Genomic DNA, 21,267 nt, shown 5'->3' with positions numbered 1-21,267 from the left:
GAAAAAATAGGAATCTGGGTGCCTGGGTCAGTGCCCCATATTCTTGTTCTGAATCTGTTTGAAAGTGTGTGACTTCAGGGAAATCACTTGACCTCTTTGTCAAGAGAAATCAGTTGCCTCATCCTTCGGCTTCCTCATTTACAAAATTAAGATACTTACCATATGTACCTTATGGTACACAACAGGAGTTCTTAGAAGGCCCAAGTAGCAGTGTGTATTTGACATACAGTACTGTAAGCATAAAAAGCATAAAAGACCCAAGGAGCTTTGGGTGGTTCTGTGGATAGAATGCTGGGCCTGGAGTCAGGGAGATCTGAGTTCAAATCTAGCCTTAGATACCAATTGTCTGACCCTGGGTAAGTTATCTATATCTATATCTATATCTGTATCTATGTCTATGTCTATGTCTATGTCTATATCTATCTATATCCATATATATGTACACAAATACCTGGACACATACAACATGTATTTTATATATGTAGGATTTTTATACAGCACCTACTATGTGCCAGGTGCTGCACTAAGCACTTTACAAATATTATCTCATTTGATCCTCACAACAACCCTGGGAGGTGGATGTTATTATTATCCCATTTTGCAGTTAAGGAAACTGAGGCAAACAGAAGTTAAGTGATTTGCCAAAGGTTGAACACCTAGTAAGTATCTGAGGCTGATTAGAACTCAAGTCTTTCTTTTTTTTTTGTTTTGGTGAGGCAATTGGGGTTAAGTGACTTGCCCAGGGTCACACAGCTAGTAAGTGTGTGTTAAGTGTCTGAGGCCGGATTTGAACTCAGGTACTCCTGACTCCAGGGCCGGTGCTCTATCCACTGCGCCACCTAGCTGCCCCGAAACTCAAGTCTTTCTTGCAACAAACTGGTGAGACAGCAAGTAATTTTTATATCCATTTTATGGAAGAGGAAACTGAGGCATGGAGAGGTTAACCTACTTGTCCAGGGACAAACAACTAGTTAGGGTCAGTCAGGAACAGAACCCGGGTTTCTTGCCTCTAAATCCTATGCTATCTTCACTACATCTTACTTCCTCTTACAGATCCCTAAATGTTGAGTGGGGTTGCCAGGGGGAATAACCAAGGCTTTCCAAAACTCACTGCCCAGCCCACTAACTTTGACAGAATGTTGTGGGAGATGGATGGACCATGGACCTGACTCAGGATGGTATTTATGTCCCCTAAATGACCTAATATTGTACTATGAAACTCTGAAGCTCCTACTCTTCAGTCAGGTTTGTGGTTCTGTGATAGACTCTGTATGTCCTGGTCAAGGTTAGTATTCAATGTCCAGTAGAAGAGAAAACTATAGCCAATGGCAGCTTTATTGAGGAAAGAACCCCACAATCTACAGAGGAAAGGTGGGGCAGGGATGGGGTTGACATAGAGCAAAGTATAGAAGACCCTTTAATAACATGGGATGGTCAAGGGTCAGTATGTTCATGGTAACAAGTGTCAATGACATCTTTGCATGTTAATGAAGGGCAGGGATATTAAAATGAACAGGGAGGATTCCATATTAATAAGAGGACATAGGCAGCTGATTATCAGAGAAGTGAAGTTGCATCATATTAATGAAGAGGATAGGGATACTTCATGTGTTGTTCTTAATGGGCAAAGGTTAGGGCCAAGATGAGTACTCAGGTGGTAGAGGGGACTAAGAGATGAGGCCTGTCGTGACCACGGGGGCTTCTCTCATTTCTCTTCTACTGTGGCTGTTTTTCGTACTTCAGTGTTTCATAAGTCTCCTGGGTCCGGGTACTCAGGCCCTGGGACAGTGAGTTAGGGGATCATCAGGGGACCAAGATCATCAGTCCAACCCAAGGTGAACTTCCCACTCCCCAATCCCCCTACCTCCAAAATGACCTCAGCCTTCCCAAAGTCTCTCCAGTCAGGCACCCTTAACCACATCCTTCCCCAACTCTTACTCGTTCTTGATCATTTTCAAGATTCTCAATTTCTAAAAGGAGCTGAGCCCTTTAACCCATTCCTGTGGCAAACACAAATGGCAAGGACCACTAAGTGTCACTTACTGTGTAGACTTCCTCAGATTTCTGTGAAAAGAAAGGATATAGAGTGTAAGGGATCCAGAATCCTAGAAATCTCCTCAGTACCCATTCCCACCCCTTTACGGCGCATGATAAATTTGGGATCTTGGTATAGTGGATTCTCCAGCTCATGGGGAGCTCCTCCTTTTTTACTTTTTTACTAAGGTAGTAACAAGGACAGGGGCCAGCTAGGTGGCACAGTGGATAAAGTGCTGGGCCTGGAGCCAGGAAGACTCATCGTTGTGAGTTCAAATATGACCTCAGATACTTAATAGCTGTGTGACTCTGGGCAAGTCACTTAACCTGGTTTGACTCAGTTACCTCATTTGTAAAATGAGCTAGAGAAAAAAAATTGCGAACGACTCTGGCATCTTGCCAAGAAAATCCCAAATGGGGTCATGAAGAGTTGGACATGACTAAAAAAGAGACTTAAACCAGGACAGACTCTAAAGGCTTACTTTGTGATTGGGAAGCATTCAAAGATCAGAGCTGCAGTGGATCTGCCCTTGGGTTTGCTCAGCAAATGTCTAGCACTTAAGTACATAGACCCATGCTCCTTGAGACTCACAAGGACATCCTCCCGAGACAAGCACAATCTTATGTTCATTCACCACATCTGATGGCTGGTCTTATGAGAATGCCAGGAGCTACAGTAATATTGTGGTCCCAGTACCTATGGATACTTTGTTCTAACAGGATCTTAAGCATCCTCCCCTTTGAGTCTTCAAACTGAGACTTCCAGCTTTACTGGAGCCAAGGGTTAGTGAAGCCAGTAAATAGCTTCCCGGTATTGAGGGGTAGAAGATTGCAGAGTTGGTCCATACCTCCAATCTAGCTGATGCCTTTCGCACCTGGATCTGAGGGAAGGGAAAAAGAAAGTCATCAATGTAGAAAAACAATGTTCTTTTCCACATAGCCACCTAACCTCCTCATGGGCAAAACTGATTTCCCTTCCCCTTTTCTCACGCATGATCGCCACCCGCACCAGCACTTCCACACCACTCTGTGGCCCCCAGTACCTTGAGGCGGCAGTAGAGCAGAGTAAGGACAATGCCATAGGTGAACAGCACAGCATCCAGAATGTAACAGAGCTGGGGCTCAGACAGAGCCGCTGAAAAGGGAAAGTAAGAGAGCTTCAGGGGTCAGAGGAATGGTAGATGAGGTTCTGGAGGGGAGGAGCAGAGGAAAGAGAAGAGAAAGGAGGCTTTCTCCTTTCTCTAACAGTGTACAGGCCTCACTATCAATTTCTTTTTTTGTTTGTTTGTTGCTGTTTTTTTTTTTTTTCCAGAGCAATGAGGATTAAGTGACTTGCCCAGGGTCACACAGCTAGTAAGTGTCAAGTGTCTGAGGTCGGATTTGAACTCAGGTCCTCCTGAATCGAAGGCCAGTGCTTTATCCACTATCAATTTTTCCAAACCATTAGGATAGGGGGGCAGCTAGATGGCACAGTGGATAAAGCACTGGCCTTGGATTCAGGAAGACCTGAGTTCAAATCTGACCTCAGACACTTGACACTTACTAGCTGTGTGACCCTGGGCAAGTCACTTAATCCCCATAGCCCTGAAAACAAAACAAAACAAAACCATCAAGATGGGTTGGGAAATGGGGAAGAGAGTGAGCCTTTGACATGGTTACATAACCTTTTACTGCTTCTTGTTTCTTTTATCTGACTATTCCTTCCATGATTCATCTTCCTCCTCCCATACCCTAAGTGTGGATATGTCTCCTCAGGCCATGTTCTGGGCTATTTTGTGCCTGACTCAAAGTAGGCTATATCATTACTATTATCTTTTTGTTTCTTTCTTGGTATTGTTGTAGTTCAGTTAAGTCTTGTCCTGTGGACCATAGAATGCCAATAGGGCATGGGGTTTTCATGGCAAAGATACTAGAGTAGTTTGCGATTTCCTTCTCCAGTTCATTTTATAAAATGAGGAATATGGGGTTAAGTGACTTGTCCAGGATCACACAGTGTCTGAGGCTGAATTTGAATTCAGGTCTTCCCGACTTCATGCCCAGCACTATCCACTGCACCACCTAGCTGCCATTCTCTCTGGGGAGTCTCATTCATTCCCATGGCTTCATTTTATAAACATGTTCTTGAAGCTTTTTATGTCTTTTCAGTACAGTTATTTCCCGATATAACAGTCACCCCATTGAGCCTTCCCCTGTAACAACAACAAAAAATTAAAACAATTAAGCAAGACCAATTAAGCAGAAAGAGGGGTGGCTTTGGACCTAAATTCAAATCCTAGCTCTGACACTTCTGTGATCCTTGACAAATTACTTAACTTCTCTGGGCTTTAGTTTCCTCCTTTGTAAAAGAAGGGTGTCTTCTAGATGACTTGTGTGACAGACAGGATGTGCAATATCCCATACCCTCAGAAGAGAGAGAATGTGTTCTGTTTCTTCTCTGCCTCAAGATTAGTGAACTCTAAGTAGAGTTCAATATCCTTGTCATTATGTATATTGTTCTCTTGGTTTACTTACTTCACTCTGTATTCGTTTAAACTCATCTTCACATATTTCTCTGAATCCCTTATATTCATGTCTTCCATAACATTCATGGACTACCCTTTGTTCAGCTGTTCCCAAATGATGGGCACTCCCTTTTGTTTCTAATTTTTTGCTACCACAAAAAGGACAGCTACAAATATATGTGTGTGTATATCTATATAATGTATATAATATATATATAATATATATTAAAACATACATATATATGTATATATGTGTGTATATATATGAGAGACTTTTCTGACTTTGGATTGTGTGCCTTGACTCAAATATACATATACACATACACACATATGTGTGTATATGTATATATGTGTATGTGTGTGTGTGTATATATATATATATATATATATATATATATATATATATATATATATATATATATATATATATATATATATGAGAGACTTTTCTGACTTTGGATTCTTAGGATGTGTGCCTTGACTCAAATATACATAAACACACATACATACATACACATATATATGTGTGTATGTGTGTATGTGCATATATATATATATGAGAGAGACTTTTATGACTTTGGATTCTTAGGGTGACTCACATATACATATGTACATGTGTGCATATATATATGACATACATATACACATACCTATACACATACACATATATACTCACATGCACACATACATACATATGACTTTTCTGACTCTGAACTCTTTAGGGTATATGCCTTGACTTCTTTTATCACCTCTATGTAGATGACTCCCAAATCTAAATGTACATACAATTGATTAAAACAACTTTCTAGTTATCAGAATAAATATTGGTCGTATTATTGGATGGTAGAACTTCTTTCATTTAAAAAAATTAAATGTTCAATCTCTCTCCGTGACTTTTAACAAAAATCCATGTGTGTTGGTGTGTCTATGATCAGTTGTTTGCAATGTGTAAAATTTAAGTGTGAGGACTGACTGCTGTATAATTCACAGGCATACTTTAAAGGTAATTGTGTAACTCTAAAGTTGCTTGAGTGTTGTAAGAAAGCCAGTAAGTGAAGAGATTGAAAAGACAGTTTGAACTGATTTTCCATTTTGAGAATTTGCTACTTTCAAACTATCTATCTGTCTCCAATTTCTCTCTTGAATCCTAGTTTTACATCTCTAAGATAATGCTGGACACCTCTATATGAATATTCTTCCTTCCTTCCTTCCTTCCTTCCTTCCTTCCTTCCTTCCTTCCTTCCTTCCTTCCTTCCTTCCTTCCTTTCTCTTTCTCTCTCTTTCTTTCTTTACGGGCAATGAGGGTTAATTGGCTTCCTTCCTTCCTTCCTTCCTTCCTTCCTTCCTTTCTCTCTCTCTCTCTTTCTTTCTTTACAGGCAATGAGGGTTAATTGGCTTGCTCAGGGTCACACAGCTTGTAAGTGTCAAGTGTCTAAAGTCAGATTTGAACTCAGGTCCTCCTGAATCTAGGGCCAGTTCTTTATCCACTGTGCCACCTAGCTGCCCTATATAAATGTTCTTGCAGCAATTCAAACACAACATGTCCAAAACTGAACTCATTGCCTTCCTCCCCCCAACTTGCCCTCCCTCCTAACTTCCCTATTTCTGTAGATGACACCATTATCCTTCCAGTAAACCAAAATCAAAACCTCAGAGTCATCGCTAACTCTTCTTTTCTTTCCTTAGGTGTCCTCTAAGGTTCTTTCCATCTCTAAATCTATGTTATTGACTCTATTTCCATGATATTTCTTTCATAAGGGTAGGGGCACAATGATGCCAACCCACTTAGCCCTTGTATGTTTCCTGGGTAAAAAAGCATTTATTAAGTGTGATGAGGAACTTGGTTATGTCCTCTTGGGTCTATTTAAAACTATTTAGTTAGTGGAAAATGAAGATTCAAGTGAGAATAGAGAGAGGAGAGAATATTCCAGCTGAATCCCTGAGAAGGAAGAAGAAGGTCACTACAAATGTGAAGGGCTCACTGTTTATCCCATTGTAACCTATTCTACATGTAGCTTGTGAGCATGTGCTCTGTGGCTTCCATCCCAAACTTCCATTCACACTGGCAGGTTGGGTCTTCACAGTAAGGTTTGTCCCATACTTGTTTCCTCAGGGTTTGGTCCCCACAGCAAGGTTACACTTGTGGGGTGGGGATGTCTTTCTAATGCCCTCATCAATGTGCCTCCCCTGATGATTGTCAGTTGATATCAATCAATGAGATAGACTGAATTACCTTTTAGAAGTATGCATTCATCATGAATTATAGTTGGTACAAAATATTCCCCCCAAAATTTGTGACATGCTCTCCCACCGGTACATGCAAAGTCCAAGAGAAAGTGGGCTCAGGCTAGAGATGAAGGTATAGCAAAGCAGGGACAGAAGTCCTGGAAGTCTTTTTGATGGAGGAGTCAAGATATTCCCCTTAGGCATGGCATAGATTTTCTGCTGGACTCTGTAGTCTTGAATCTTCTTTCCTCATCTCTTCCAGCATGTCCCTAGCTCCTAATGTAAACATTGTCATCAGCTATTTGAGGGACATTCCTAGGATGCCAATGAAAAAATCCAAATCTTTCAGTCCTTCAAGTTCCCAAGATCTTCCTCCAACCCAAGGGGGTAGGAGTTGAGGGGAGGAGGCTGAGGCAAAAATGCTCTCCTGCTCTCACATGATTCCTTCTCAGGGATTTGGCTAGAACATCCCCTGACTAGTGGCTTACCCAAATACCTTGAGTTCTGAATTAGCTCTTGGTTTTATATCCCACCCACCCCCATCCTACCCCAGAACATAACCAAATCCATTAGCCAGTTTGGACACTTCCCATCATACCTAAGGATGTATCTAGACCTTGTTCATACCTGGTAAACAATCAATATGTCTTCTGACCTGTTTAGATTGTGAGCTTATTGAGGGCAGGGACTATCTTTTGCCTCTTTTTTTATCCCCAGTGCTTAGTACAGTGCCTGGCACATAGAAGGCCCTCAGTAAATGTTTACTGACTGAATAAAATTTAAGAGCTAAGTGGGGTGAGGGTATTTTCACTCCAGCCTTATACTTTTATCTGTAAGGTGTCTCACCTTTCATATGTGGACATTTGGGTTCCTGAAAGGAGCAGAACAATAATATTGTACAGGAAAATGGATCAAATCAGCTTGAGAAGAAATGGTTTCAAATTTTTTTTTTTAAGTGAGGCAATTGGGGTTAAGTGACTTGCCCAGGGTCACACAGCTAGTAAGTGTTAAGTATCTGAGGCCAGATTTGAACTCAGGTACTCCTGACCCCAGGGCTGGTGCTCTATCCACTGTGCCACTTAGCTGCCCTTGAAATTTTTTTCTAAACAGAAATCTGTATTCACTCCCCCTACCTCACTCCCTCCCAATGAGAAAAAAAAAAGAAAAAATCCTTTTAACAAATATACATAGTCAATCAAAGCAAATTCATACATTGGTCATCCTCCCAAAAGATCTGTCTAAAACCCCTCTGGTAAAATATACTGAGAGGACCTGTTTGAAGGGAGAGAACTGACTGAGGAGACAGTGGCAACTGGGTGCTATGCTCCATCAGTTAGTTTTCAGAGTTTTGAACGATGTAGCTGATAAATTATAAATTGAATAACTGTTTGGGGACTATGAGAAGACTATATAAAGATTGTTGAAAGAAAGATGGGATTTTTTGAGATTCATGTTATAACTTAGAAATGGTATCTGCTTATGAGGAGACCCTTTTTTGAGCCATTACAAGACATAGAAATCAGAAGATTGAAGGAGTAGGACATGTCTGGTTAAAGACAGATGAAAGGGAGGAACTTGACCATAAGAGGAGTCTGGGACAGAAGGCACAGGCAGTAATGAGAGGAACTGCTAACAGAAGACAGAATATAGGAAGTAACCAAAGCTGACAGCATCCAGAAACCTTACTAATTAGAAGAGTAGCATTATTTGCTTTATTGAGAGCAAAATTGTTCACTAGCATCATTTACACCCTGACAGAGTGGAAATCTCTCCAGAGTTTGCCTGTGTTGCCTTTTGCTGCTCTTTCTTTCTCGAGCAAGAAAAACAGGGTGGGGGAGAAAGGCTTTGCATCTGCTTTGTTTTGTTTTTGCTTTTTTTGTTTGTTTGTGGGGCAATGGGGGTTAAGTGACTTGCCCAGGATCACACAGCTAGTAAGTGTCAAGTGTCTGAGGTCAGATTTGAACTCAGGTACTCCTGAATCCAGGGCCCATGCTTTATCCACTGCGCCACCTAGCCACCCCCGTCATCTGCTTTGTTTTGAAAAGAGGCAAGATTTTTAGTGAGGTCTAATTGGGTAAAACAGAATTTGAAGAGCTGGCTGGGGAAAGGCTGCATGTTTTTATCACTATCTACAGTTTGAGAATTTGATTCCCTAGAATCCCAGATCTAAGAGAAATATGGGGGTGGGGGGCAACTAAGTGACACAGCGGATAAAGCACTGACCCTGGATTCAGGAGGACCTGAGTTCAAATCTGGCCTCAGACACTTAACACTTACTAGTTGTGTGACCCTAGGCAAGTCACTTAACCCCAATTGCCTCACAAAAAACAAAAAAACAAAAAACAAAACAACAAAGAGATAGAGAGAAATATGGGAACTACTTGTTACTGAAAAAGCTTAATGCTTTCTTAGCCTGGCAAGGATGACTGTTTGCTAAAAGTGCTTCTCACTGCTTCAGTAACTTGAGAGTAAAAAAGAAATACCTTTGTTCCACAAGTGACTTAGGGTAAATTGTTCTCAAAAAGACCCTGAACATTAAATCTCCACGTCCAGAATTATAAGTTGGTCTTGGAACGTGGATTTTCCTGCTCATGTGTCTCCCTCCTAGGTTTCTATAAATAGATGTCCACTTTCCCCCACATGAGCATATCCCTGGGTCTCTGTGGGACACAGATTCATGGATGAACTATTTTGATAACTCCTGTTCTAACCCCTGTCCCAAATCCCACTGGTATAAGGTTTTCTCTTTATTGGTAGAGACAAAAAAGGTACTTTCCCATATGAGGGGCAGGGTGGAGTTGTTGAGAGTTGAGAACTTCAGTTCTCAGGAAGAACCCCCTTTCAGACTCTCCAAGGAAGAGCCCCCATTGAGTTCATCCTTAGGACTTTTCAAGGGAAAATTTTCTCTTTAGGGATCCACCAAGGGACTCATTGAGTTTCAATTCTTTTTCTAGCATTGAATCACTTCAGGGGTCCCTAGCTTCCAGTTTAGAGAGAGAAGACGGAAGAGGCCAACTCCACTTCAGGTTGCTGAAGGAAAAGACTCTGGAATATATGAGAGGAGCCAGAAGTCTTCACCATTCCCTATGTCCTGTCTGCTACTCTAGAGACTTTGAGGAATTTTTCTTTTCCTTGGATGAGATCCAGCAACCTCTCTCTTGCTTGAGCTGAATTAGCCTGATCCTAATGGGAGAGTTCCTTCACTCTGTGCTGTCTTGTATGTATTCTCCTATGTGTACCTTCCCTGATTTCTATTCTACTAAGATTTGGATAAATGGGTTGTTGTTCTTTGCCATCTGTTTGTTGTCAATTGTGGAACTGGTATTAAGTGGGGAAGGTGTCAAGTCTTGGATATAGAGCTTGGGCTCCTCCCTTCCCCACAAAATGACAAAGTGATCAAAAGTTAGTTTAAACTTGATCATATCCCCATGACAAACAAGATTTAAGGGAGCAGGTAGGTATACTTCTTTCTGAAGAAAGCAGAGTGCTGGCCTCTGGTCCCAACATCCCACTTTCCCTCTTGATAGGAATGAAAGTCTCTTTTGAAGAAGGGTAGGGGTAGAAGAAAGTAGAGATGCCTATTCTGCCTCCCTTTGAGCCACACATAACAGTTTCCTCCCCTCTTCATTCTGCTACATCGAGTATATATTATCATTATTCTTTTACCATCTGCTGTGTAGATGTTATGATTATCGTCCTCTTGCTTTTTCCTGCTTCTATCTTTATCTGATCATCTACTCCTTCAATAATCTGCTCTTCTTGTCTTCTAATGCCTTTCACTCACAGTATGAAACAAAAAGTCCACCTTTCTGTCAGACATGAGCTCAACATTCCACACACACATATATAATTTTCCTACAGTCCCCAAACAACTATTTAATTTGTAGTTTATCAGCTTTGAGACCTTTGAGACTCAGAAAACAACAGTCTACCACTCTGACCTTAAACAGATTTTCTCAGTATGTTTATCTGATGAGCAGTTCTTTCTCAGATCTCTAGAACAAGCTAAGACAGTGGATATGGGGCAATCGTGCAGTTAATTCTCTTAACATTCCCCTCTAAATAACTTTAAAATAATGCCTCAAATAAAATTTTGGAGTGGAACAGCCAACAAAAGATGGAGGTTTGGGGACCTCTCAGCCCAGATGGGAAGAAGGTTGGGCAACTGGTCAGAAAGAGATTACAGGAACCCATTGCTGGGACTGGGTATGGCTGGCTCTGACTGGCATCTTTATTGCTTATACACAGTTCTGAGTTGCAAGTTGCATGGTGGAAAAGAACACCCTGTGGTTGGTCACAAAGGAGCAGGAGCCCTGGTCACAGTTTCAAAGCAAAGAGGAGTATTAGTGCTTGTGGCTGCCAGGAACCAGGGGCTCTTCCAGCATCACACCACTTTGGAAGCACCCAAAAACTTCCAGACTCCCAAAACTAGCTCTGAAAACAGCAGCCCAGAAAAGCCTGAAGATTGTCACAGTGCCTCCCCACTCCATGGTGAACAGAGCCTAACTAAAATAAAGTTCAATGTCAAGAAATAGGCTGAAAAAAAAGAACAATAAAAATAATTTGTCCATCAAAAACTACTATGGTGACAGGGTAGAGCAAAACACATAAACTCAAAAGAAGACAATATGAATCAGCTATTTAAAGAAGCCTTGTGGTAGGTAAAAGATGAAATGACTAAGAAAACAAAGGTTTGATCTGAGTCTGTCAATTTATTAAGCAATGCAGGTCAACTGCATAACAAAGTGGGACCAGACCTCTGCAGCTTAGGCCTGGACCCCAATACAGGGGGAGACAGACTTTTATACATTAAAAACAATTAATCAGGGCAGGTAGGTGTCGCAGTGGATAAAGCAACAGCTCTGGATTCAGGAAGACCTGAGTTCAAATCCGATCTCAAGACACTTGACACTAGCTGTGTGACCCTGGGAAAGTCACTTAACCCTCATTCCCCCTCAAAAAAACACACAACGAAAGAAGAAAAAACCCCACAATTAATCAAGTGAGACCAATTAATTAAAGGGAAACAATACAACATTAGATAATCTGATTTTTAATTGGACCAAGGATTAGGATCTTTTCAAGTTGGGGGAGGGAGAACAAACAGTTGCAATTCCCTGAATTCAGAAAAAGAGTATCTGTAAAGAATCAATGGAAACAATAACTAATTGTTCAGTATGGGGCCAAATTTCAGATAAGACATATGGGTTACTTGAGATGTACGACTGTGGAGATAACTCCTTACATCAATCTTTGGGTCTCACCAGATTTGTGGCCAGCATAACCTAAATCCTTAGTTAAGGGTCTCCAAATAGCTGGTAGAAGTGGTCCAGTTTCTCAGCCTCACAGGGCTAGGTTCAAACAATGCAATAAGATTTTCTCTCAATTCCCTCTCAATTGAATAAAATTTTCTCACAAGACCGAATTTGGACTACACCCATAATACAAAAGGAAATGAGCTAGTTTCAGAATTGAGTCACAAGATGGAGTCAGTGTGGTTCACTTAATTCCCACAATTAGCCACTTGCTAATCCTTTCAATTCCCTCGGTATTAGTTTACCAAATAGGAAAATGGGAGGGGAAGAGGAGAAGATAAAGAAAGGGGATGATAAAAGGGAGGACAGATTAAGGGATGCTGGGGTTAGAAGAAAAATTGACTTTTGAGGAGAGACTGGATAAAAAGATAGAAAAAGGAAGAAACAGAAGAAAATGGGATGGAGAGAAAATATACAGTAATTTTTTTTTTTGGTGAGGCAATTGGGGTTAAGTGACTTGCCCAGGGTCACACAGCTAGTAAGTATTAAGTGTCTGAGTCCAAAGCCAGTGCTCTATCCACTGTGCTGTCTAGCTGCCCCATTATACAGTAATCTTAACTGTGAATGTAAGATGACTCATAAAATGGAAGCAGATAGCAGAATGGATTAGAAACCAGAATCCAACAATATGTTGTTTACAAGAGACACTTTTTTTTGGGGGGGGGGGCAGGGCAGGGTAATGAGGGTTAAGTGACTTTCCCAGAGTCACACAGCTAGTAAGCACCACCTAGCTGCCCCAATAATATATTTCTTTTTAATTTTTTTTTTTTGGTGAGGCAATTGGGGTTAAATGACTTGTCCAGGGTCTCACAGCTAGTAAGTGTCAAATGTCTGAGGCCAAATTTGAACTCAGGTCCTCCTGACTCCAGGGCTGGTGCTCTATCCACTGTGCCACCCAGCCGCCCCCCAATAATATATTTTAAAAAGAAAAGTAACGTCTGTTCTCTCCTCAATAGTTTATCTGAGAGGCCATGTTTCTTCTCAAGCTGATTTGCTCAGTTTTCCTCACACAAATGTTCTTTATATGCCTCTTTCAACACCAAAATATCCACACACATAAGGGAGAGTACCTTCCATAGTCATTTCCTCCCTTCCAATTATACCATTATCACTCTCATTCAAGTCAAGCTCTTGTTAACTCTGTAGTAACTTTGTAAATGGTCTATCTCCTTGCCCCTAGGCTTTCCCCTTCCTGGTCCATCTTTCACAAATGTGCCAAAATAACCTTTCAAATATTTTAGAACAAACCTATTACTCTTCTGTTGCAAAAGCTCCAGCAGCCCTTTTAGCCCATCCAGTGAAATACAAGCCTTGAGCCAGGCATTTGGGGACCTCTGTAACTTGGCTCCAACCTGCCTTTCCAGTCTTATTTCAAATACTTCCCTCACTCTGATACTGTACTCTTCTCCCTTTGTGTATTTTGTCGTTTCTGATGATGCCAAGGCACTCCCTCCTTGTCTCTGACCATTAATAGTAGCTATGGATGCGGCATTGTAAAAGTTTACAAAACGTTATACATACATGACCTCGTTTGCTTCTCAAATCAGTCTTTATGAGGTAGAAGCTACAGGTATTATTACCTCTATTTTTCAGATGAAGAAACTGAAACTTAAAAAATTAAGTGACCTGTCCTAGGTCATATAGCTATTAGGTGTCAGAAACAGTTTTCAAACATGGTTTCACACTTAATTTTAAGTTTCTTCCGACTTTAAAATCTCTCTCCTGGCCCAACTTAGGTGTTACCTTTTATAGGAAGTCTTCCCTGATGACAGTGATCTCTAACTCTCCTCAAAATCACTTAGAATCCCTTTCTGGACCTTTCCTTTGCTTATGGAGTACTCCTCCTTTTCTAACCCTTGCTTTGAAAGCTTCCCCTCTAGAGCCTGTGAAGACTGTTATTCTTTCTCTGAGAACACAGAAGAAAATGCAATGTCAAGGAAAAAACAGACATGTTAGCAGGTGGAAGTGACTGCTGAGAAATGGTTGGATGTGAAGCTCCTCTCCATATGGAGTCAGAGGTATATGTTTACCTGTGATCCCTGAGGATCTTTTAAGTGTTTATATTTCAGGTGTTTTCCCCTATGGAGTCAGGGAGATGTGTGTGTATGTGTGTGTGTGTGTGTGTGTGTGTGTGTTTAACTTTTTATCTAGAAGGATCTCCTTGATAAACTGTGGAGAGATTATGAAGAGGGCAACTGGAGAGATGTTTCCTGTCATAGCTGGAGTGAAATGGAAGAAGATACAAGGAAGAAAGATAAAGAGATCTTTTATGAAAAGGCAGTTTAAATCTTTATCTTACAAAGAGGATTTAAGAGAAGAAACTTTACTTAATACACATCTTGAGAAACCCCAAGGAAAGTAGTACTAAGTTTCCAGAGGAGTCAACTACTGATATTTTGAGAATTTGAAGTGACTCTCTGGAGTGTGTACATTAACATAATACATATTTTAATAATTTAATTTATTATATAATTAAGATGATAATTTATTGTATAATTATGATAGTAAGTATAATGTATTATAGAATGCTAATAAAATATATTAGTATATTATTTACTTTTTATTAGTATAATATATGGCATATAATAGACTATACATAATTAAATATCTAAATATGTTATATGTTATAGGGTATTATATTATTAATATTAAAAGTTGTTTTGTTATACAATTATTTGATTATTATAATTACATAAATTCTATAACACATATATATTATAAAATATATGCAATGTGTCTATATGAACACATATATACACACATTGGTACACGCCTACATGTATATGCATAGTTATGTTAATGTATATCTTGTATACATATACACATACCTATATGTATAGTTGTGTGTAGCTATGCATGTGTTTTTATGCTTATAATCAACTCCATTCCTTAATAAATAATATATTTTAACATATATTTAAATATGAATGAATAAGTGTAATCACTCAGGAAATGGGGTTTCTCTATTTCATTGAATAATTATTATTATTATTCAAAGAATTGGAGTGAGGGGGCCTGAACTAATGAACTAAGTAGTGAGAGATTTAAAATTTATTAAAGAGAAGTAAATTAACCAACATAGTATTAGATTTCTACAGAGCTCAGGATTAATAAATTAAATATATAGCAATGAATCAAACTGTAGGATGAGGTTAGATGACCCCAGTGAGTTCGGTCAGACCCCAGTCATCTACAAACGGCCATGACCATCAGTTATCATCATCATTATCAGTTATCATCAACATTATCAGTTATCATCAACATTATCAGTTATCATCAACATTATCCACATAATCTCAATCCTAGAATAGACCTTTGGGTGTGTATACCTTACTTAAAGAAATAGGATTACTGAGAAAGAACTGATGGTATCTGAAAACAGATTGAAGCATAATTTTTTTGATAGTTCCTTAATCTGAAGTTTTGTTTTTGTCTGTTTTCTTTCACAACCTGGCTAATGTGGAGACGTTTTGCACAAATACTCATGTATAACTTATATTGAATTGCTTGAGTTCTTGGGGTGGCGAGGTGGGGAGGGAGGGAGGAAGAGAAGTTGGAACACAAAGTTTTAAAAAATTGATGTGAAAATTTATTTTTACATGTAATTTGGAAAAATAAAATTCTAAAAAAATAGAAATAGGATTATTGTTGGGGCAGGGGAGGAATGAGGAAACTCAAGAACCAGAGAAGGGAAATGTGACTCAGAATATTTGGGTAAAGGTCAAGGGAAGGAGAAACAGAAATGTCACTGGCGTATACTACAGACTACACAGAAAGATGAAATAAATGAAGAGCTGGGAAAAACAGATCATAAGCCTGGTTGAGTAGCATGAGATGGTAGTGATGGGGGGGACTTCAATTTTCCTAGATTTTAGCAAAGTTTTTGATAAAGTATCTCATATTACCCTTTTGAAGAAGATGGAGAGATATGGATTAGATAATTATATGATCAGTCAGATTCACACCTGGTTGGGTGGCAGAACTAAAAAATGTGATTATTAATTATTCCATATCCACATTACAGGAATTCTCCAGTGATGTTCCTCAGGGATTTGTGCTTGGTCTTGTGCTGTTTAACATTTGTATCAATGATGTGAAAAACAGCATGGATGGCTCATCAAATCTGCAGGTGACATAAACCTGGGCTGGGGAGGGGGGGGGGGAGTGCTAACACACTGGTCAACCTAGAGTTGGTATCCAAAAAGGATGTTGACAGGCTCAGGCATTGGGCTGAATTTGACAAGATGAAATTCAATAAAGATAGCTGTAAAGTCTTGCAATTTGGGCACAAAAAAAATCAACTTCACAAGTATAAGATGGGGGAAGACCTGAGATCTAGGGGTTTTAGTGGACTGTAATGGAATATGAATCAACAGTGAGTTGGGGTAGCCAAAAAAAGCCAATGTGATATTGTGCTGCATTGAGGAACTTCCAGGCTCCTCTTCCAGAAAGAGGATTGTGATAGTTTCACTGTGCTCTGTCTTTAGAGAGAGAAAGAGAGAGAGAGAGAGAGAGAGTATTGTGTTCCGTTATGAACACCAGAGAGAGTCCAGAAGGTAGCCACAAACAACTTTGAGTATATGACATCTGTTGAAGGAACAGGGCATGTTAACCTCAAGAGAAAACTCAGGGAGAACATGATAACTGTCTTCAAGAATTTGAAGAGCTTCTGTGTAGAAAAAAGATTAGACTTATTTAGGGAAGGCAGAGGCAGGAGCAATGGATCTAGGTTACAACAAAGCTCATTTAGGCTTGATGTGAGGAAATAAGAGTTGTGCAAAAATGGAATGGTGTTTCTCAAGAAGGGAGGGGTTTCCCCTTCCTTAATGGGAGGCTTATGGGGTATTTCATAATCAGAGAGCACTAGACGGACTACTAAGATCCCTCCCCATGCTCAAATTTTACTATATTGTCCTATTATTATGAATCATTAACATACTTTGTTTTCATATATTTACATAGTGCTTTGAATTATATTTCAAGGTACTTTTATGTACATCATCTAAGGGCAGGAATTTTATTTTATTTTATTTTTGTGGGGCAGCTAGGTGGCGCAGTAGATAGAGCACTGGTCCTGGAGTCAGGAGGACCTGAGTTCAAATCTGGCCTCAGACACTTGACACCAGCTGTGTGACCCTAGGCAAGTCACTTAACCCCAATTGCCTCATAAAAAAAAAGAAAAGAAAAGAAAAGACTTTATTTTTGTTAGGGCTTATGATTTTATCAGTATGGAAGACTCTCCCCATCAACACAGGTCAGTAATCCTCCTGTAACATATGGTCCTAAGAGAGTTGCCTGGATCACCAAGAAGCTGACTTGCCCATGGTCACAAAGTTAGCATATGCCGAAGACTGGACTCTAATCGGCTATGACACAAGCTGCTTCTGAAACATGCTCATTTTTTAAAATGTCTTTTATTCTGAACTTGACCACCAAATAAAATGAGTATTTCCATTTCTCCAGTTCTGGTCTCTTTCCTGAGCTTCAGTCCCACATTGTTAACTGCTTATTAAACATTTCAAACCAGAGGCATCTCAAACTCAACATATCTAAAACTGAACCACAAACTACCCTTATTTCTGTTATCTACTATTCTTCCAGTCACTTAGAAGTATATCCTCGGCATCATCTTTGACTCTTCACTCTCTCAACTCAAATATCCAGTCAGCGTCAAAATCTTTTGTCTACCACCACATTTCTCACATCCATCCCCTTCCATTGTTACAATTTAGGCTCTTATCGCCTTAACTATTACGATGGCTTTCTAACTGTGTTCCTTGTTTCAGATCTCCCCACTCCAATCTCTCCTCCACACAGCCACTAAAAGGACTTTCCTAAAGCATGGACTGACCATATCACTCGCCCACTCAGTATATCCCAGTGGCGCCTTATATCTAAGATCTAATTTGAATTCCTGTTTGCCATTTAAAGGCTTTCACAAGCTGTATCCAACCTGTTTCCAGGCTTCTTACACATTATTCCCCTTCACATATGCTTTGTTCCAGCCAAATTCGTTTTTTAACTCTTCCTCATGCATGAATAGTCCATCTTCTATCTCCATGCCTGGGCACTGGCTGTTCCCTTTGCCAAGAATGCACTCATCATTTCCGCTCCTTGGAATCCCTGGTTTTCCTTCAAGACTTGTCTCAAATGAGACCACCGACGAGGCCTCTCCTGATTCCCAACCCTCCCTTACCCCCACAGATGCTAGGACCCTTCCCTCAAAGGCTGCCTGGTAAATTTTGCAAATAATATGCGTATATGTGACCCCTGATAGAACATAAGCTACTGCAGAAAGTGTTTCACTTTTGTCTTTTTATACCTAGTACTTAGCACACTGTGTGACACATACAGGTTCTTAATAAATGTTTGTTGTTTGATAACCAGGTTGGGGAGTTTGGGCACCTAGGCCATGGCTTTGGAAATATGTAATTTCTCTGTCTCCTGCTTGTGGGCTGTTATCAGTATTTTATAAGCCATTTTACTTTCTAAATTTATTTTCTCTTTACCCACTGGGGGAAAAAATAAGCCTAAAACCATTTCTGTCAAAGTTGATAATATAAGTAATTTGTAGAGGGAGGGGAACTAAAGTTCCATCCTGAATCCCCAGGCTTTCCCCTGGATCTTTTCCTTCTTACAAATGGTGGAATTCTAAGGCATCATTGAGCACAATTCTCCCCAAGGGACTCATCAGTGTTCACTGGGCTGAGACCCAAAACCTCAGCTCAGAAAAGAGTAGGGCAAGAGCGAGGCAGCGACAATTTCAGTTCAGAAACCACAGGAGTGTTTCTTACTAAGTCCTGTGACCTGTGGGTGATGTGGCCGGATAGGAAGGATATGTATATTGGGGCTTAGGGAGGAGGCAATTCATCTATTATTGTTAATCTCTTATCCTTGGCCTCATCACTTCCCTCTAAATACGGATCATCCTGGAAACAAAAAACAATTTCCCGATTTTCTAATCCCTGGGGCTCCCCAAATCTCTCCGTACTAGAATGGGTGGAACATGGGGCGAGTGATAGAGCCAGGAGCCAGAGAGATGTGCTGTTGTAATGACAATAACCGACGTTTTATAGAGAGCCACTTTCACGTATTTTATCTGGTTTGAACCTCAAAACCAGCCTGAGGTAAATACTAAGGTTCTTTTGTTATACCCAGGTTAATATGAAATGACTTGTCCAAGCTCATAACTCAGGATTTGAACCCAAGTCTTCTGACTCCAAGGGCAAGACTCTATCCTCTGTTACAATGTCCTCAGCAGCTCAGTTATATAGTATGTTAGTTTACAAAGCGATGGAAGGTACAGCAGGGAAAGCTTCCATTTTCCCAGTTGTTCTAGCCTCCACTGACCCTCAAGAGAGGGAAAGCTCCGTCAGATATCTAGATACCTACCTGCTGACACAAACTAGGCCATGGTAATGGTCTGAGCTTCTTCCTTACTGCTCCCATCATTCCCCACTTTCCTCAGTAAAAAACCCCCACATCAGGGCAGCTAGGTGGCACAGTGGATAGAGCACCGGCCCTGGATTCAGGAGGACCTGAGTTCAAATCTGGCCTCAGACACTTAACACTTACTAGCTGTGTGACCCTGGGCAAGTCACTTAACCCCAATTGCCCCGCAAAACAAAACAAAACAAAACAAAACAAAAAAATCCACATCATCTGGGATATCTAGTTTTTCTGGTCTTCTCATCAAAGCAGGGGCTGTTGGGTCCACTTGTGTATAATTCTCCATTCCCTCCCCTGCCCACTATCACCCTAATGTTTCCCAGCATAGACATCTCAATGATGGTTAAGACATTAAAAAAGACCTTCAAGGTTCCTGAGTTGGGAAAGTCTCATCTTAGAGATCTTGCTAAAAGTACTTCCCCACCCTAGCTAGTTTCCCCCTAAATGCTTCTGAACCTTCAACAAGGGGGAATGCGCCCATGACTCTGTCTCCCTGCCTTAGCCCATGGCTATCACGATACTAACACGTGAACCAGCAGCTACAGGAGGTAAGAAACACTTTTTACTGTCTGCTGCTTGCCTTAACACCAAGTACAAGGCCATGGATCCCTACCTCCTTAACTACAGCACCAGTCATTCTCCATCACAGATATAGGGATGGTTAGTCACCTCCTGTTGGGCATTATGACGGAAGGAAGCAGGCAGGGTGGTGTGGAATGGCACCATTACTCTTGGTCTCTTTAATCTCATGAAACCTGGAGGGAAGAATGGGACTGAAAAAGGGGGGAAGGGGAAGAGGACACTGATAGCACTGTCACAGAACTATACAGATAAGGATCCGAGTTGGGGCGGAGGAGACTGGAGCAAGGTAGAGACAAAAAAACCTGCTTCAGAGGCACAGGTATTTCTCTGTGAAGCTCATGTTCGTGAGCTTGCCCTCGGTCCTATGCTTTCTGGGAATGACCCGTTTTTCATGGACTTCAAAGGCCTATGACCATTCCCCTCACTGCTCCCCACGAGCCTTCAACTCACCGGCTTCTTGAATTAGAAGCAGCAAGAGCAAGACCACCGCTGGAATCATCTCAGGCAGAGGTTTGGGGGATCAGAGGCTGGGATCCAGACGCTGTTAGTTAGCTGGCTCCTCGCAGCTGTGCTCAGCAGCTCCCTGACCACAGTTTCCCCCCTTCCTGCCCCGCCTCCCCCACCAGCTTTGGCCCCTTCCCCTTCCTGCAGTACAGGCTGGGCAGCTCCCGGAAGGGCCAAATCGGACAGAAAAGATGCCTCAGTGTGGTCCATTTGTAGCCCTGAGATCTTGAAGAACCAAAACCCTCTAATCCCAAGAGAGTGAGCCCCCTCCACCACTGGGAACAGGCTGGCCCCAGTTTGTGTTGACCGCTCCAGCGCAGCATCAGAGAAATTTTGTACAGCACAGGGCCCCAGTCCTTGGGTTGTAGGTGATCCCCAAGCATCTACCACATTCCTTATCCCTGAAGTTTCCTGCCTCTACCTAAGGTTTAGGGTAGGAGGGTTATAAGAATGGGAATTAACGGCATGAGGCCAAAGCAGCTCTGCAAGGACAAGGGAAACCGTAGAGGGGAAAGGGGAAGAACAGAGGAAACAGGGAAAGGAGAAGTGGACAAAGTATGTGGGAGGGGCGAAGGTGGTAAAAGAACTCCAGAGATCCGAGTCTGATGACAGGGAAGTGGAGGGATTAAGCTACCCCTCTGCCCCACCCTCTACCC

The 21,267-nt window shown here is 41.1% G+C and overlaps 1 protein-coding gene across 1 annotated transcript; it reads right to left on the bottom strand.

Moving 5' to 3' along the window:
* Positions 1–1,317: 1,317 nt before the first annotated feature.
* Positions 1,318–20,695, bottom strand: FCER1G (Fc fragment of IgE receptor Ig). The gene is made up of 5 exons (XM_044005292.1): positions 20,558–20,695; positions 3,078–3,169; positions 2,883–2,915; positions 2,044–2,064; positions 1,318–1,779 (listed from the first exon to the last, which is right to left on the bottom strand). Exons 1-5 carry the CDS (start codon positions 20,604–20,606, stop codon positions 1,717–1,719), a joined length of 258 nt encoding a protein of 85 aa, XP_043861227.1. The 5' UTR covers positions 20,607–20,695; the 3' UTR covers positions 1,318–1,716.
* Between the last annotated feature and the right edge of the window lie 572 nt (positions 20,696–21,267).

The sequence above is a fragment of the Dromiciops gliroides genome, chromosome 4 (assembly GCF_019393635.1).
Source record: "Dromiciops gliroides isolate mDroGli1 chromosome 4, mDroGli1.pri, whole genome shotgun sequence".
Lineage (NCBI taxonomy): Eukaryota > Metazoa > Chordata > Mammalia > Microbiotheria > Microbiotheriidae > Dromiciops > Dromiciops gliroides.
Note: the sequence above shows the minus strand (reverse complement) of the source record. Positions and strands in the feature narration are given on the sequence as shown.

Bases quoted from the DNA above. Each gene is read 5' to 3' on its own strand.
- FCER1G (XM_044005292.1), bottom strand. From the start codon at position 20,606: ATGATTCCAGCGGTGGTCTTGCTCTTGCTGCTTCTAATTCAAGAAGCC. The intron at 3,170-20,557 runs GTGAGTTGAAGG...TTCCCTTTTCAG, and splicing joins GCTTCTAATTCAAGAAGCCG to CGGCTCTGTCTGAGCCCCAG. The intron at 2,065-2,882 runs GTATGGACCAAC...TTCTTTTCACAG, and splicing joins AGGCATCAGCTAGATTGGAG to AAATCTGAGGAAGTCTACAC.